This window comes from Colletotrichum truncatum (assembly GCF_014235925.2).
Source record: "Colletotrichum truncatum strain CMES1059 chromosome Unknown Contig_0001, whole genome shotgun sequence".
NCBI lineage: Eukaryota > Fungi > Ascomycota > Sordariomycetes > Glomerellales > Glomerellaceae > Colletotrichum > Colletotrichum truncatum.
The window spans coordinates 2,398,890-2,413,596 of NW_027222398.1; the positions used below are offsets into that span (position 1 = coordinate 2,398,890).

Here is a 14,707-nt window from a genome sequence, read left to right on the forward strand (position 1 = left end):
GTTGCATTTCACTCATACCGATTCCATCAACATGAACCAACATTCGACGGGCCCTCGACCCGGAGAGTTATGCAGGCGCGGTATTGCAGGTACCAGCAGCGTGACATTGAACCATTGGATTTCCTCATCAGCATCAGGAGCTTCAAGGAACGCCGGCCAGAAAAGTCATCGGCTCGTCGCTCCGCACACCCACTGGTGGTCTACTCCGCCTCTAACCGTACATGGTTAGCTCAAACCCTCAGTCGGCCCAAGTATGCGGAGAAGACCCATATATGAGGGGCGCCCTCTGTTAACCGAGCCATTGAGAACGTTCCAATGGTTCCTGAAAAGCGGGGAAGAGGCACGTTTTGGACCAGTGTGGTGCAGTTGTGACTTGGGGGGAAGGAGGAAGGAGGAAGGACCAAGAAAGACCGTGTGACTTTCTGGTTTTGATCGCCGCATCCTGAGCATCAACGTCTTTCTTAATACTGGCAGCTCCGACCCAAACCAGACGAAAATCAAAAAGACCACATTAGAAGCTGTTGTCGTCGAACCGTTACCTCAAAGCATCTCTACAACCATCATCCGTCTCTCTCTCTCTCTATCCTTCTTTCTCTCTTTCACTCTCTCTCTACCTCCAAAAAACATAGCCTGACAATGAGATACTCAACAGCGTGCTCGGCCTGTCGGTAAGTCGTCAGCCGAACCTTTTTTCTCCCCCATGGATCCTCTCTCTATCTCCGGCTTCGTCCGACTTTGGAGATGACCAGACTACTTACTGGCGATATGGCAGCGCACGACGGCGGAAGTGCGAGGTGCCCATCGGCGGCGGTCAATGCACATATTGCGCGACGCAGAACATCGCCTGCTCCCGTGCAGGCTCCATCATTCAGCCCAAAGCCGTGCCTGTCAGCCCGCTTTCAGTGGCGACACCAAAGTCTCCCATCGTCACCGAGATTATCGTCGCCAGTCCCCCCGGCATCACTCCTGCCGCAGCAGTCGCCGACAAAGCTCTCTGTTTCGAGCTGGTAGAATTATATTTCAAGTACATTCACGATCAGCTCCACTCACTCTTCCACCGGCCTAGCTTCATGTTAGATCTGCATGAAGGCACTGCTCCGCTTGTGCTGGTCTACGGCATGATGGCCTTGTCAGCAAGGTAAGAACCCAGTATTTTCCTCCAGGTTTTGAATACGGGATCTTTGATCTGACTGAACCCAGATTCTCCCCAAACCCCATATTTAATGGAATTTCTCCTCTATCGAGAGGGGAGCTTTTCGCAAACGAGAGCAATTTGTTACTCAACCTGCGGGATGTGTCACTCACCAGCATTCAGGCATGCGTTCTACTTGGTGCCTACTCCATCGTCGAGGGAGAGGCAGGCGCAGAGACTGTCTTTTACTCCGCTGCTTGCAGGATATCCAACTATCTTAACCTTCCCAACCTCCCTACCCCTGACCCACTGCAGAGGGAGGTTCATATCAGAGGTAAACTTTGACATATATCTGCAGAGCTCTTTGACAGCTAAGGCTGACTTTCATAGTGTACTGGTCACTCTGTATGATTGACGTATGGTCATCAACCGGCGTTAACCTACCCCGTCTCATGGACCGGCGGATGGATGTACCGTTGCCAATGAACGAGTCTACATTTCTCAACATGACACGAGCGAACAACAACCACTTTGATTTCATCCTTTCGCCTAACAGAGAGGATTCGCTCATCGCTCAGATGATCAAGCTCAACAGTATACTTCTAAAGGTTAACGACGCGATCAAGTCCCTCACCTCGGATTCTACAGTCACGAGCATAGACGAAACCGTTTCTGTGCTCTCACAAGAACTAGATGCTTGGGAACTGGAGCTTCCTCCAGGTCTCCGAGACACCCCCAGCAATTTACACTCCTTCGCCGCACAGGGCCTGGGCCGCATCTTCATCGCAGTGCACACAGGCCACTACCACTACAGCCAACTGCTCTATTATCAATACCTAGATGATGTGCAGCGGTTCCCAAACTCCAACACCGCTCAGGTTTTTGCACGCAAATGCAAGGAAAATGCCATATCCATGTCGCGCATCATCGACCTCGCCAACACTACACCTGGTTGCGATGCCAAGTTCAACATGTTGGGCCACATCATTGTTATCACGTCATCCATCTTCATCCACACACTGTTGTTCGAGACGGACGAGGCCGAGATAGCTAATGCTCGCGCTACGCTTGAGCGCCACTTCAACACGCTCGTCGCACTGCGGGTATACTGGCCCGGTCTCGAAGTATGCTTTGTGCGTCTCAAGACATTCCATGAACTGTGCCGGAAGAGTATGAACACAAGCTACCGCATGGACCGTTGGATGCTGAGGTTCCTGACCGAGTTCGCGAGACCCATCGACGAGAAGGAGCGCGACGAGGATGGGAACATGGACCTAGACCGGTGGAGTGTGGGTAACATCGGAATCAGTCCTGAGAACTGGGCCTAAGCAACCACTGTTGCTGCCACGTGTAGACGGGTTATTGCTCAAAATCATAGCGTCAACCGCTGTGCTGCCCAGTGCAATCCGCTGGTTAAAAGGTTTCGCAACAGGGACCACTTTTACCTGATTGCACGTATCTCGAAACTTTCAAAGAACTGCCCACACGTAAACCCCGCAAACATGACTTGCGGTCTTTACGAACCCTTGGGCTCTCTCCATAGCGAAGCGGAGCTCCTCTTGAGACCCCGCATATCCACACTAAATCGGCTCCAGCACCCTCATCTACGATGTAACCGGAGTGCCATGCCGTTTCCAATTCAGGCATCAGGTAGCCAGTGTGCCACGACCTATTTGTCTATTTTTTTTTTTTTAAAGGCGTTGTATATAGGCAATCGCGCTCAGTCTCTAGCTGATCGCCGCGGTGCTCAGAGGGCATATTTCAGGCATATTTCAGGCATATTTCAGGCATATTTATCGGGGATCTAAAAATTTGGGGTTGGTCCCCTATAACCAAAGGACCTGCAGACACATGATTGACGTTTTTCACATGTAGCTGTAACAGTCGTTACGCATATAGGTGTTATTTAGCTTGCGTAAATGATATACCCTATGGCTTTATTTGAGCCATTCACTCTGCAACCAATGACAACATTTTGGGAGGCGCACTATTTGACTTCTTGCGTAACTGCCCGCTGCTCAATAACATCTTCTTCATCCGCCTCCTTGGCTGCCGTGATTCCGTCCTCAAACTTTGGATGGTCAGCGAAATGCCGAACCGGCACACCGTTGTGGAACATGCGGTCAATCTCTTCCAGACTGCGGCCCTTGCACTCGGGCACGCAAAAGAAGACAAACAGAGCAGAGCACACTGCGATGCTGCCGAAAATGAAGCCCACCTTGCTCTGCAGCGCGGCATACGGCGCATTGAGCAAGTACGGCAGCGTGAAGTTGACGAGGAAGTTCATAAAGATGTTCACCAGCGACGAGGCCCGCTGGGAACGGTCACGGAGTCGCAAGGCGGGGATCTCGGTGACGACGACGTAGGTCAGCGGGCCCCAGCCCAGACCGAAGCCGGCTCCAAATACCAGGAGCATACCGACCATGCCGGATTTATGGGCATTCGGCACGGGGGTTGGGACGCCCAGACCGGCCATGGTGTAGAGTGCCGAGGCCTGGACCAAGGAGCCGAGGAGAAGGATTTTGCTGTCGTTTTTTGTTAGCTCATTGCCTATTGCAAAAAGTCTTGTCTTAAAGAAATTGCGAAAAGATAGACGTACCGTCGTCCAACCCGATCCGTCAAGAACAGACAGGTGATGATCATTCCGCTCGTCAGAGCCGAAGACCCCAGCGTGACGTCGAAAGGGTTCAGCGTCCCCAGCGACTTGACCCATACGGCGCCGTACTGGCTCGCGAAGGCCTGGCCCGTGGCCTGCTGGAAGAAGGACATGCCCATGGCGATGGCGGTCCGCTTGAGGTTGACGCCCTGGAAGAGCTCCTTGGTGCGGCCCTGCTCGGGCTCGTCGCGGAGGGACTGCTGGATCTGGGCGAACTCGAGGGCGATGGCGTCGTCGGACATCGTGCCGGCGCGGAGGAGGTGGTGGGCTTTCTGGGCCTCTTCGACGCGGTCCCGGAGGAGGAGCCAGCGGGGAGACTGTTAGTGATGATGATGTGTTATCAGTAAGAGAGGAAGATTCCCTAGAGGCAAAGGTTCGGGAGGAACAAGTGGTTTCTTCTTTTTGTGGGGGAACTTTGCTTACCTCGGGGATGAACCAGATTAGGGAGATGACGATGCTGGGAATCACGTAGAAGAGGCCAAAGGGGATCCTGTAGGCGCGGCTATCTTGGAACTGCGATGTCCCGCGGCAGATTGAGTTGATTACAAGTCCACCGAGCTGTGTGCCATGTCAGATTTATGTTCCCCCGGAATCGCAGGTTCGCCGGATTTTGTAACTTACACCGATGGCCAGTTGATATGTTCCGACAACCATTCCTCGGACCGGAGCCGGGACGATTTCGGATTGGTATACCGGGACGACGGACAGCTCGAAACCGATGTAGACGTCTGTGGAGATTAGAAAACTTGCTTTTTTCACCCGTCCCTGGATTGACTTCTTACAGTTGAGGATACGACCCATCAAAATCTGCTCCTTCTTGGTCGCAGTAACTACGATCGTGGCGCTGATCAAGGCGTACACGCTCATGACGAACATGGTCGTTCGACGGCCGAAACGGGCGCTTGTTAAACTTCCAATGACGAGGCCTGAATCGTCAGTTGTCTGATTCGACCCCTTATTCGGGCTTTTCGTGGAGGATCGTGGAGGAGAACGTACCAACGGCAAAGCCAATGTAGTTGAGACTGTTCAGCAGCGATAGAAAGTACGTCGGGATCGCCCACGTCTTCTTTGCCGGGTCGTACTCGCCAAACTGCCGCTCAAACGCGTCCATGGCCTGCGTCGAGGTGAAGGCCTGGTTGTCGAAGCCATAGTTGAACTGGGACACGGCGATGAGGAAAACGGAGGCAAAGAGCTTCTTGTTGAAGTGCTGCGCCACCGAGCTGATCCCCATTATGCCGGCTTGGTTTCCAGATTCCGCTGGAAGTGTTGCTATACAGAAGAAGCAATATCGACAGAGCTGAAAAACAAAAAAGCACAAAACACGGTTGATGATCAGTGTTGATCTCCAGACTCTAAATCTCCCAAAAGAGAGCCATGGCAGTATGAGCGGGATGTAGGGGGGGTGCGTATTTTTATATGCTTGTTTTACACCTTTCGGCAAGTTGCAGCCAGCTCCAGGCGTTCACTACACAGCAACCTTTTTTTTTCGAGCGTAGCATATCATCGCCATGTCGTGACGATGAGCCAAGGACAGGGACCGAGACCTTGCTTGCTAATACCTGAAGCGCGCGCGGTGGAGATGCGAGATCACACCGACGAGGGTGGAATGGCTGGGGTCCGCAGATTCAGCGACGGCGGATGTCGCCGGGTGTGGGCCAAGTTGGATGGTGATTGGGCCGAGCGAGATCCGGCGAGATGCGGTTTGCTCCACTTGGGGTCCTGAACACCATCCGGGCTCCGTCTTGCGTGCTTGATGAATCGTTCCTGGGTACCCCCTTTATACCGCCGGATCAACATTATTTCTTCGCGTCTCTCCGGGTTATTCCCCCCTGCACCGTGCTGTTCCTTAGGAAAAGATTTAACGGTTCGGTAGCGCCGTTTGTTTTCACGACGCTGCTTGGGGTTTTTTTTGGATTGTTTGTGACATCCGGCGAGATGCGGTTTGCTCTACTCTTGTAGGCAAAGATACTATGTTTCTTTAAAAGCGTCACTAGCTCAATATAAGTTCTATTTTCAATATGGTATCTTTTGAATAACCATTATAGGGACTACTCATTGTAACCTGTTTCGCAATATTTTTGCAGTGTAGGATGAGTACTCAAGAAAAGGAGTTTTAATATATCTGCCGACTCCCCAGAACTGCCATTGGTATTACTCTTCAGCTTAGCTATCTATCAGCTGACATAAACTTAGTGACCCAACCCAATGTTGCAGTAATCAAAACCAACGGTAGGGTTCCAAGAGACGAAGCTGCAGAGGCTGATGCTGCGATGCCGAATGATGGTGTCGCAGATGTCACTGCCAACGAGATACCACTTGGTACAGCCGCACACAATAGATGGCTTGTGGGCGACGGGGTCAAGGTATTGCAAGCAGTGTTGACGCTACGGCGCGGTGGTTTTGGGTGAGGGGGTTGTGCCCGGCGGTTCCGCACGGGGAAGACGCTGGTGAGCAGTAACTTGTTACTCAAACAGATGCTCTTCGTTGAGGATCAGGTGGTCCTGGACCGACCCTTACACCAGAGACTTTGGATCAAATGCGTCGATGCCTGCTCATCGCTGTTGCCACGCCGCAACACTCGCGTCATCAGTGCTACTTCGGCTAGATGAATATGAGATCAAACCATGTTACTGAGTTGTGGGTGTACTCAAGAGATGGCGACCTAGAAAGTTTCGCGCTCCCCGCCGTCGGTGGAATCCGTCTGGGTATATGAGACGAAGATGACTGTTTTGAAGCCCGTGGTAGTACAGACTGTACAGTAGCTTGCGTTTGCTTCTTTTTCTTTTCGTACAGTGATTGCAGCAAGTGCATGTGCGGGAATACTCAGTGATTTCCTTGTGAAAAAGTGTAGCTTGTTGTGGCCTTTGCTTTTCCATCCTCCTTGGCTACCTGTTGTCAAGAGTTTCGAGATCTTTATTCTCAAGTACATTCTTTCTTATTTCTATTTATTCCACTCCTAACATTTCCGCCATGTTTTACTGCCTTCAAGCCTATGATATCGACACCAGTCCACACATGCTCATAAGTGTATTGAGATATTCTTCCCTGAGAATTCCTGCAGCTTTGTAGATTGAGTAATTCTCTAATATACACATGTCTCTGGACTATGATATAGAAAGTAGCTTGTTGTGCTAAGTAAAAGGGATGCTCTTGCAAGTTACTCTTTATGAGAACTAGTCCCCTCATGTTGAAGTATAGTATAAGCTTGAGAAAGTTTTCTAGTAAACCTATTAACTCCTGTGTTAAATAGATGTATGTTTAATATTGTTCAAAGTGCTTATTTTGCAAACGAGCTGATCTTCGGTGACTGTCAAACTATTTTCGTATTACTAGCTACACTAGTTGATGTACATTCATTTCGCTATCATTTACCTCCGATACGAACGGGAAATCTCAAGTATTCCGAGGACCTTGGTGGTTTCGCTAGTGCTCATCTGTTTTCCACTCGTATTTCTCCGGCTACTCCTTTGCCACCGGATTAATCATCTCGTTGCGTTTCTAGTATCCCCTGTACCGTATTGTTCCCTAGGGGTGATTTATTTCTTTGGGCACGTCTTTCATTTACGACGCTACCTGGATTCTTGGATCATTTGTGGGATCCGGATCCAGATAGCTGGACAGAAACCAGCTGAGCTCGCCACTCATGTCGAACTGCGAAGGAGCAACATAGTAATCCTGCGCAAGCTGATTCTCGGCGAAGCCGGACCATCTCATCGGGCCATCAAGACAAGAGTCTATCTGGCCCAACGCGATCGGATGGACCGAGGATGATTGGTAAATGTCGCTGGGGGCGTGCATCTGGTAGTGTGAAGATTCCCGTTCTGCGGCGTCATCCGTCATCGCGACGTCGTCCCCTTGGCTCGGGGCCAGAGCCCGGGCTGATAATTGAGGAGAGTCGGAATGCTGGATGGCGACCTCGTCCACCGTCTTGGCGTTTGCGTCGAAGCTTTGCGAGAGCGGGTGGTATCTGCTTAGGAGGGTGTTGCGTTGGACTTCGCTGCTGATGGGTGCCGCTGGCTCCGGGCTTTCGCCTGTGACGTGCCTGTTCTTCTTCTCGTCCTCAATCATGCTCTTTACGTCTTGCTGCAGCACCGCTATTATGGGCGCGATGTTGGACATGTCATCCAGCAAGGCGGCGTTGCTTTGGCACAGGTCATCCACCATGTCATCGTTGAGTTCGACGGGTTTCTTGGTGATGGGGTCGATGAGGTTGTCGTATAGGCGGTATCGACGGGCAGTCAGAATCGTCTTTGTACATTGATGTACCATGTTACCGTACCCAAGGCCGATGGGTAGACGAGTCTGCTTGGAATGCAGCGCGCCTTTAGACCGGAGTGCTTGGAGGTGCTCCCATAATCTCCCCATCCGCAGCGCATGAGAAATGGCCAGGGCCCGCCAGGAGGACACAAAATCCGGGGGCGCTTTGGCGATGAAGGCTGCTGCTGCACTCTCCCTTGCACGACCAGGGAGGCAGGTACGGTACAGGTCACAGCAAGTTTGCAGATACCACGAGTTCAGAGTGATGTAGGCTGAAAACTCGGGTGTAGTCGAGTGAGAAAACATGTTGAGCTCGCTAGGTTGAATATGTGACGGCATGTGATGAAGGAAGTTTGCCAGTCTCTCTTTTAAGTGATTCAATGTGGCGACCGCCTTGGCTACTACGGCAGGAGATGAATCGGATTGGCTTTCTAAGACGATAGCTTTGGTTGACCTGCGCGATGTTAGAGCAAGCTTGTTTTGGTATCAGGTATAACTTTACAAGGAAAGATGCATACCTAAGTATATCACAGCGAAGACTAAATAGTATCATCAAATAAGCTCTCGCCCCAGCATCATGTACCGCAAGTGCCTCGACACCATCACTTAGCTTACTCGTCTGCTTCAATAGGCCGTGGCGGAATGTGTGTTCGGGGTTGGGCAACGGCGTCCGCATCCACCGGTTCGGCAGGCAGGTAAACTCGTCGAAGCCTGCGGAAAGCCCCTTGTCCATCCACCAGACATGCCACACGAGCCGTCTTTCACACTCACGCCGAATGACGGTTGAAGTATCGGCGTCAGGCGGTAACGGCCTTTCATCGTTGAGCTGAAAAGACACACACAACCTGGCCGCAGTGCTGATGAGCAGCCATACCTTGCCGAATTGCCGGTATGCAAAGTTCTGAAACTTGGACAGTGCCATTAACTGGATATTTAGAATCTTGAAGACGTTGAGGTTGGCAAAGATGTAGCCGTCGACTTCCTTGGCCCACTGGATAGAAAGCACACGCGACTCACGGGAGCGCGACACAAATATTGCTGCTGCCGCGCAGATGGACGTGCATAGGATGGGGGGAAGTTTCCCGGCGTAGAACTCTTCCATCATCGACGGACGGTGGAAGAAGTCGTAGCCGAGGGGGTAGACGTGATCGAAAAAGACTTCGAGGTGTTGGCGAATGACGTCTGTGCTCAGCAGTGTCTGGTCAAGAGATGTATTGAGCGATGGAGGCTTGACATAGTTGTGCAGAGTCGACTCGGCTTCGTAAGACGCGCTTTGGCTGAGAGTGCAAGTGCTGGATGACTCTGGGGAGGCTGACTGCTGCGGCTGCCAACCTGTCTGTCTCCCTTTCCGTCTTGATGGTGATGAAGGGTACACGCAGGTGAGGTTGCGCCTGTTACAGTGAAAACATTGCGGACGGTGACCAGAGCACTTTGCCTTCTGGACTCGGCACTCTGTGCACGCAGCTGCGATGCGTCGCCGCTTGGTCCCGGCCTCGGTGAGCGTTTCTGTGGGCGTTAAAAGGTTGTGTGGATCGCCGGGCTCCGACGTGACTGTGGACTCTGGGTAGTTGAACGTGCAACCCAGCCGCAGACGGCGACAGTTCTCACATGGCTCTGGGCCTCCGGTGCATTTCACCTAAAAGCATGTCAGGCTCGATTGGCCGCGGTCTCGGATGTCGGAAGCGGAGAACGGGGGGCTTGTCTCACCTTTCGGCGTTTACAAGTCAGGCAGCGCGGCCTCGGTGGCCACGCTGCGTCAGTGACCGGATCCGGACTCGGCATCATGTGTGTATTGGGCTCCGTTTGTGTGGGTTGAAGAGAGGATCAGGCGGTCGTTCTCTGAACGTTACCACGGGCACCGCGACTCATCACAGGAGACGGCCGCGCAGAACGCGGAGCCCGGAACAGACCGAGGGTAATATGGTCCGGCATCTCCAGTTCTCCACCGGAACGAACTGACGTGCTCGGGATGCGGGGTCGTCCTAAGCCCAGTTTGAGAAAAGCTCGCCCACAAGGCTTGCCCTCAGGCAAATGGAAAGTCTCGACGAAGCCCAATGAGGGAGAGCACACCATCGCCGAGAGGTATGGCGGAATGAAACTCTAGTTCAATTGGATAAACAACGCCATCGAAAAGCAGGAGACAAGCTGGGGAAAACACAGAGATAGGATGCGGACTTGTTCGTGCTTCATCCCTGCAAAGGCGAATCCTGGAAATGGTTTATCCTCTTAGTCAGCCATTGGTCGCGGGGCCCTGCTGGGATCCTGAGGGTATTGAGATCACATACCACCAGATCATCCAAGACCAATATCAAATCAACGCCTTCGTCGAGCCATTGAGGCAATATCGCCTGCACCAGGCTCACTCTCATCTACAAATCCGTGCCTCTGGTACAATGGTGCGCCATCTTTGCTTGCATCCACATACGCCGCAACGCCATTTTCATCCGCAAGATCACTGCCCCATTTTACCAGCATTGAGCCAGCCCCTCGCCTCTGGTAGTCGGGGTGAGTCGCGACTGTGTCTAAATCTGGTAGAAGAAACACGATAAGCAAGAAAAATCATGATATCAACGAAAGTCAAACCGTACAATAATGCTTCTCTGTCCCCATAACACGTCGCCTTTCCTTCTCCTCTCTCTGAAAGAAGAGGTCGCACACCGAAGCTGGCATATCCTTGTTCCAGGGCGGGTACCGCTGTCCGCGGTCCTCGGGCATTGAGAGATCCCACTTCGCAAAGGCAGCGATACGTGGGCGGCCGTGGGCGTCTAATGTCTGAGGATCAACGACTTTGACATACCGCTGAAAGGGCTTATTGAGTAGGTCATTACGGTTGGCCTCGTCCCACCAACCGCGTACACCTGGAGTATCAGGCCATAGGCGCCGCAATTCAGGATCAGTAAACGCTGCAAACCAAACCTCGGTGAGAGCAGGAACGTCGTCGAGAGTTACGGTTTCCAGTCTGAGACCGCTTGTAGGCGCCATTTTTCTGAACGTCAGACGTGGCCGGCCGAGATGGGTATGCGTTGAGGCCACTAAGTAAGCATCCTCAATGGATGAAGGACAAGACAGCTTAGGTCGGATAGTAAGGTAAGGTAAGATAAGATAGGAATTAACGGGAGCTTATGTAATTACTCCTTTGGGGGCCAAGGAAGCCTAACCAAGGGCCTTAGTCATCCATATTTTCTCAGTGACAAGGGTATATAATTGGTGATGTCAGTACACTCTCTACCCTGTAGGACATTGCTCGATATAGTACAAACTGCAGATGAAATAAACATCTGATTTTTGATTCCCACTAGTAGATCCTATCCCGTCTTGCAGTAACCTGCTGCCTGCTTCATACTAAGGATAGTATACACCGCGTAAAAAAAAAAGCCGAGACCAGGCGGGCCCGTCCCGAAGGAGTCGATCAAACTTCCATAATTTTGTTGCCTAATCTCTGAATAACCGCGGATGGATCCGCAGGAGCGTTGGGGCAGATCTACAGATATCCGTATGTTGTTAGCTATCTTGTGAGGAGGTTTCATCATTATTGGCACCCATTAGCTATCGTCTTATCGCTGTGGGTTCGAGAGCAGAAAAATGACCGTTTTGTACCCGAAGGATTTCAAGGTAACCAGCCTGGGTGGGATACCGACCCCATGAGAAGACGACAAGTACTAGAGATTCTGAAAGCCATTTTCGGACGCGTACATTAACTAACACGGAAATGAATTTTGCTTAGAAACTGATTTTCCTAACATTGGCTCCGTGGAGAAATATATTTGACATGATTTGTGAGTACCTTCCCCATTAAAGTTATTGGCTCCGATTGGTAATCATAAGATATTTACGCAATAAATGTATACTTTTTGATTTAGTTCATGGCCAAGAATTGAATTAGTAGAGTAAATTTCACACTAGATCTGCAAGAGACGGCTTAGAACATTCCGAAGATGGTAGGATTGGGGAGTGCAGGTTTCCGTCTTGGCTGATCAGCTGACGAGAGACTCTCGAACTGGTACACAAGCTTATGGCATATCCGGATCGTTCGCCTTGCATCCACAATACAGGAATCATCACCCATATAGCGGAATGTTTGTCACGTCACAAGTCTTGGTGTGACGATTTACGTCATCCGCAGCATCGGCAAGGCGCCGGCCGTGGCCTTGTTGTCGAGCGGATCTTGCCCGTTCCTACATTCGATTTCTCCTAGTTCCACTCTACTAGAGATGCAGCTAATGTGGAAGTACAACCAAGCGCTAGCAACCTCGTCCTATGGACCCCAAAATGGTACTTGGGAAAGGATTCAAACCTCTATAACGGATAGCAAGGCGAGAAATCCACGTAAGAAAAATTGCACTCAGTATTTTCTGTTCTGACTACGGTAGGCACGAATATTATCCTTCATTGCTGGGTGCCAGAAATTAAACCACGAATAATGCTTCTACATGGCGAGCGGTGAAGATGTGTTTGTAATATTCGGTTGGCGTCAATGTTAATAGCTCTCTTACGCATTGGCAGTGATGTCATTGACTACCTTACTTATTCGATATGGGCCTCAGCTGAGCACTGTGATTGTTAAGCAAGCTCCAGCGACCACTTATACTGAAAGGTCAAATGTTCAACAAGCTAGGTAACCCTCACGTAAGATTACAGTTACAAAACCAGTAGTATTTTGCGCCCGCAAGCTCGAAGCTCCCCCCAATATGCATCCCGGGCTGTCATATTGGTGTTCTACTTGTGGCACACCATGCAACCCCAGTGTTACGGGATTCCGTGCAAGCCAGATGTGGGATGACCTTGACGTCCCGTGTTCAAGCATGGGGAATCAGAGATTATTCGTCTGTAGTGAGGCGGGGGTGAACGAATAAAAACCCGTAGTTCGTAAACGACCGCCAATCAATGCAAAATTACCACCGTGTGTCTTGGCATATGCATGCATTCCTTTGCCCGCTCCCAAGTCCTCCAGGGCGGTACCGAGAACGACCCTGTAGGGCGGGCGTCTGACGCCTTTTAGGATGCGGAAACAGCCCTATGATCCACAAATTTGGCTGCAAGCACGGCTTGGGGCGCTTTGATGACTGTACGGACCATGACAGTCTTGGATCCCGGGGGGAGGGGGGGCTTGTCAGATAGATGCCATTGGCTAAATCATTGTAGAAGGATGAAGCTTCAGGTAACCACCTGATGACTTGGACTCAAAGAGGACAGCGATTATTGTCGTGGAGGGTAAGGTATGACCGGGGGTGACGGATGCAATAGTGCCGTCGACCCCGTCAATCATGCCATCTCGTACAGCGGACCTGCGGGTTTTTTGGCTTCGTTGTCAAATTCACGCCGGTCCACCAGGTTTTTCGAGACCATTATTCAACGCTCATGCATTTGCCCGCTAATAATTGATTGGCTGGGCTCTAACGGGGGCCATCATTGATTCTGTCCTGGAGTTTACATCAGACCCCAGGCTCATAGACACTAATCGATGTGGACACCTACCTAGCAAAAAATGCTGCACTGCATACTGCCTAGTAGGAACAAGTGTCACGTTCTGCAGCCAGGCAGGCAGTAGTTATCGGTTAAATACGATGTCCATCCGGTGAGAGGTTAGACTGTCGGATAAGGGGGCTCCATCCAGGGATGGGTCCCGGGAGCCGATGATTCCAAAGCGCGAAGTAATTTTGATTGGTCTTCTATACGCGCTGCACTGACCATTACAGTTGTACCAGGGTTGAAAGCCTGCAAAAACAACCACTGAAAGTGTTATGACAGGCATCAAGAATGGCCTGGCATTGTTTTCTGCTGGTCTCGCTTGCTTCGGTTTGTCCCCATACCAAACCACATGATGTAGATTAGGTATACGTGTGGATTAGGGATACCAAGACCAGCACCCACAAAATACGGGACATTGGAAGCCGGTTTCCGTAGACTTGGTTGGGTGTTTTGGCTTATAGCTAGGCATAGCAAAAAAGAATATGCTAGAGCTTTTCCTTCACGCCTTGCCTGCATAACTGCAAACTGCGACGAGCAGGCCCAAGACTAGTAGTCCAATCATTTCAATACTAAATGTCTCTAAGAGCTTTAGTCATATGCGAGTTTAATTTAGACACGCTTACTGATCCAGGACACTGCAGCTCTCGTCTAACTCTGCACCACTGTGACAATGGTTTCCCCCATACTTGCAGGTAGTATTCAAGCTGCCTAGCCCCTATTTTGTCAACTATGACTTCCGAAACGGGCCTGGCTTGCGGGAAGATGTTGTAGGCAGCGCCTTTTCTGCAATCCCGCCGGTGTTAAGGAGCTGCTCCGTCGCAACCGAGTGGCTAGGACGTAGGAGGAGATCATGATTGTGTGTGGGCCGTTGGACTACATTAGTTCCATGCCAACACTGAGTCCGATCCGTATTGGGGAACGAGACCTGGATATCAGAGCCGCCACCTCGGGTGAGAACCGATGCATCTTCCCACAAGCATCCTGCTAGGTAGCATCATGTCGCCCTGCAGGTGTTGGAGCAATCCCTTTCGACGGTTATGACGACCAGGATGAGAGGGGGGTGGAGGCAGCAAGCAGAGTAGGGAGGAAAGGGGGGGAGCATATAGCCCTGCAGGGTTGAAGATGGGTATAGTCTGTCGGATTGACGGGGGTGCGACAAGATATTGTCCACCATCGCGGGTGTTCCTCATAGA

General features: G+C 51.2%; 4 protein-coding genes across 4 annotated transcripts; 1 reads left to right on the forward strand and 3 right to left on the reverse strand.

The window, feature by feature from the left end:
- Nucleotides 1–636: 636 nt before the first annotated feature.
- CTRU02_200603 (C6 transcription factor) lies at nt 637–2,460 on the forward strand (the record flags this gene model as incomplete). The annotated part of the gene is made up of 4 exons (XM_036718610.1): nt 637–668; nt 773–1,138; nt 1,201–1,466; nt 1,523–2,460. 4 exons carry the CDS (start codon nt 637–639, stop codon nt 2,458–2,460), a joined length of 1,602 nt encoding a protein of 533 aa, XP_036589610.1.
- A 659-nt stretch (nt 2,461–3,119) lies between these two features.
- On the reverse strand, nt 3,120–5,019 carry CTRU02_200604 (sugar transporter; the record flags this gene model as incomplete). The annotated part of the gene is made up of 6 exons (XM_036718611.1): nt 3,120–3,657; nt 3,732–4,105; nt 4,212–4,346; nt 4,410–4,516; nt 4,571–4,714; nt 4,785–5,019. 6 exons carry the CDS (start codon nt 5,017–5,019, stop codon nt 3,120–3,122), a joined length of 1,533 nt encoding a protein of 510 aa, XP_036589611.1.
- Nucleotides 5,020–7,349: 2,330 nt separating this feature from the next.
- Nucleotides 7,350–9,830, reverse strand: CTRU02_200605 (zinc finger transcription factor 1; the record flags this gene model as incomplete). The annotated part of the gene is made up of 3 exons (XM_036718612.1): nt 7,350–8,499; nt 8,564–9,681; nt 9,753–9,830. 3 exons carry the CDS (start codon nt 9,828–9,830, stop codon nt 7,350–7,352), a joined length of 2,346 nt encoding a protein of 781 aa, XP_036589612.1.
- Nucleotides 9,831–10,358: 528 nt separating this feature from the next.
- Nucleotides 10,359–11,027, reverse strand: CTRU02_200606 (GNAT family; the record flags this gene model as incomplete). Its single annotated transcript, XM_036718613.1, has 2 exons — nt 10,359–10,573; nt 10,634–11,027. The coding sequence occupies 2 exons, from the start codon at nt 11,025–11,027 to the stop codon at nt 10,359–10,361; spliced, it is 609 nt and encodes a 202-aa protein (XP_036589613.1).
- Nucleotides 11,028–14,707: the final 3,680 nt, after the last annotated feature.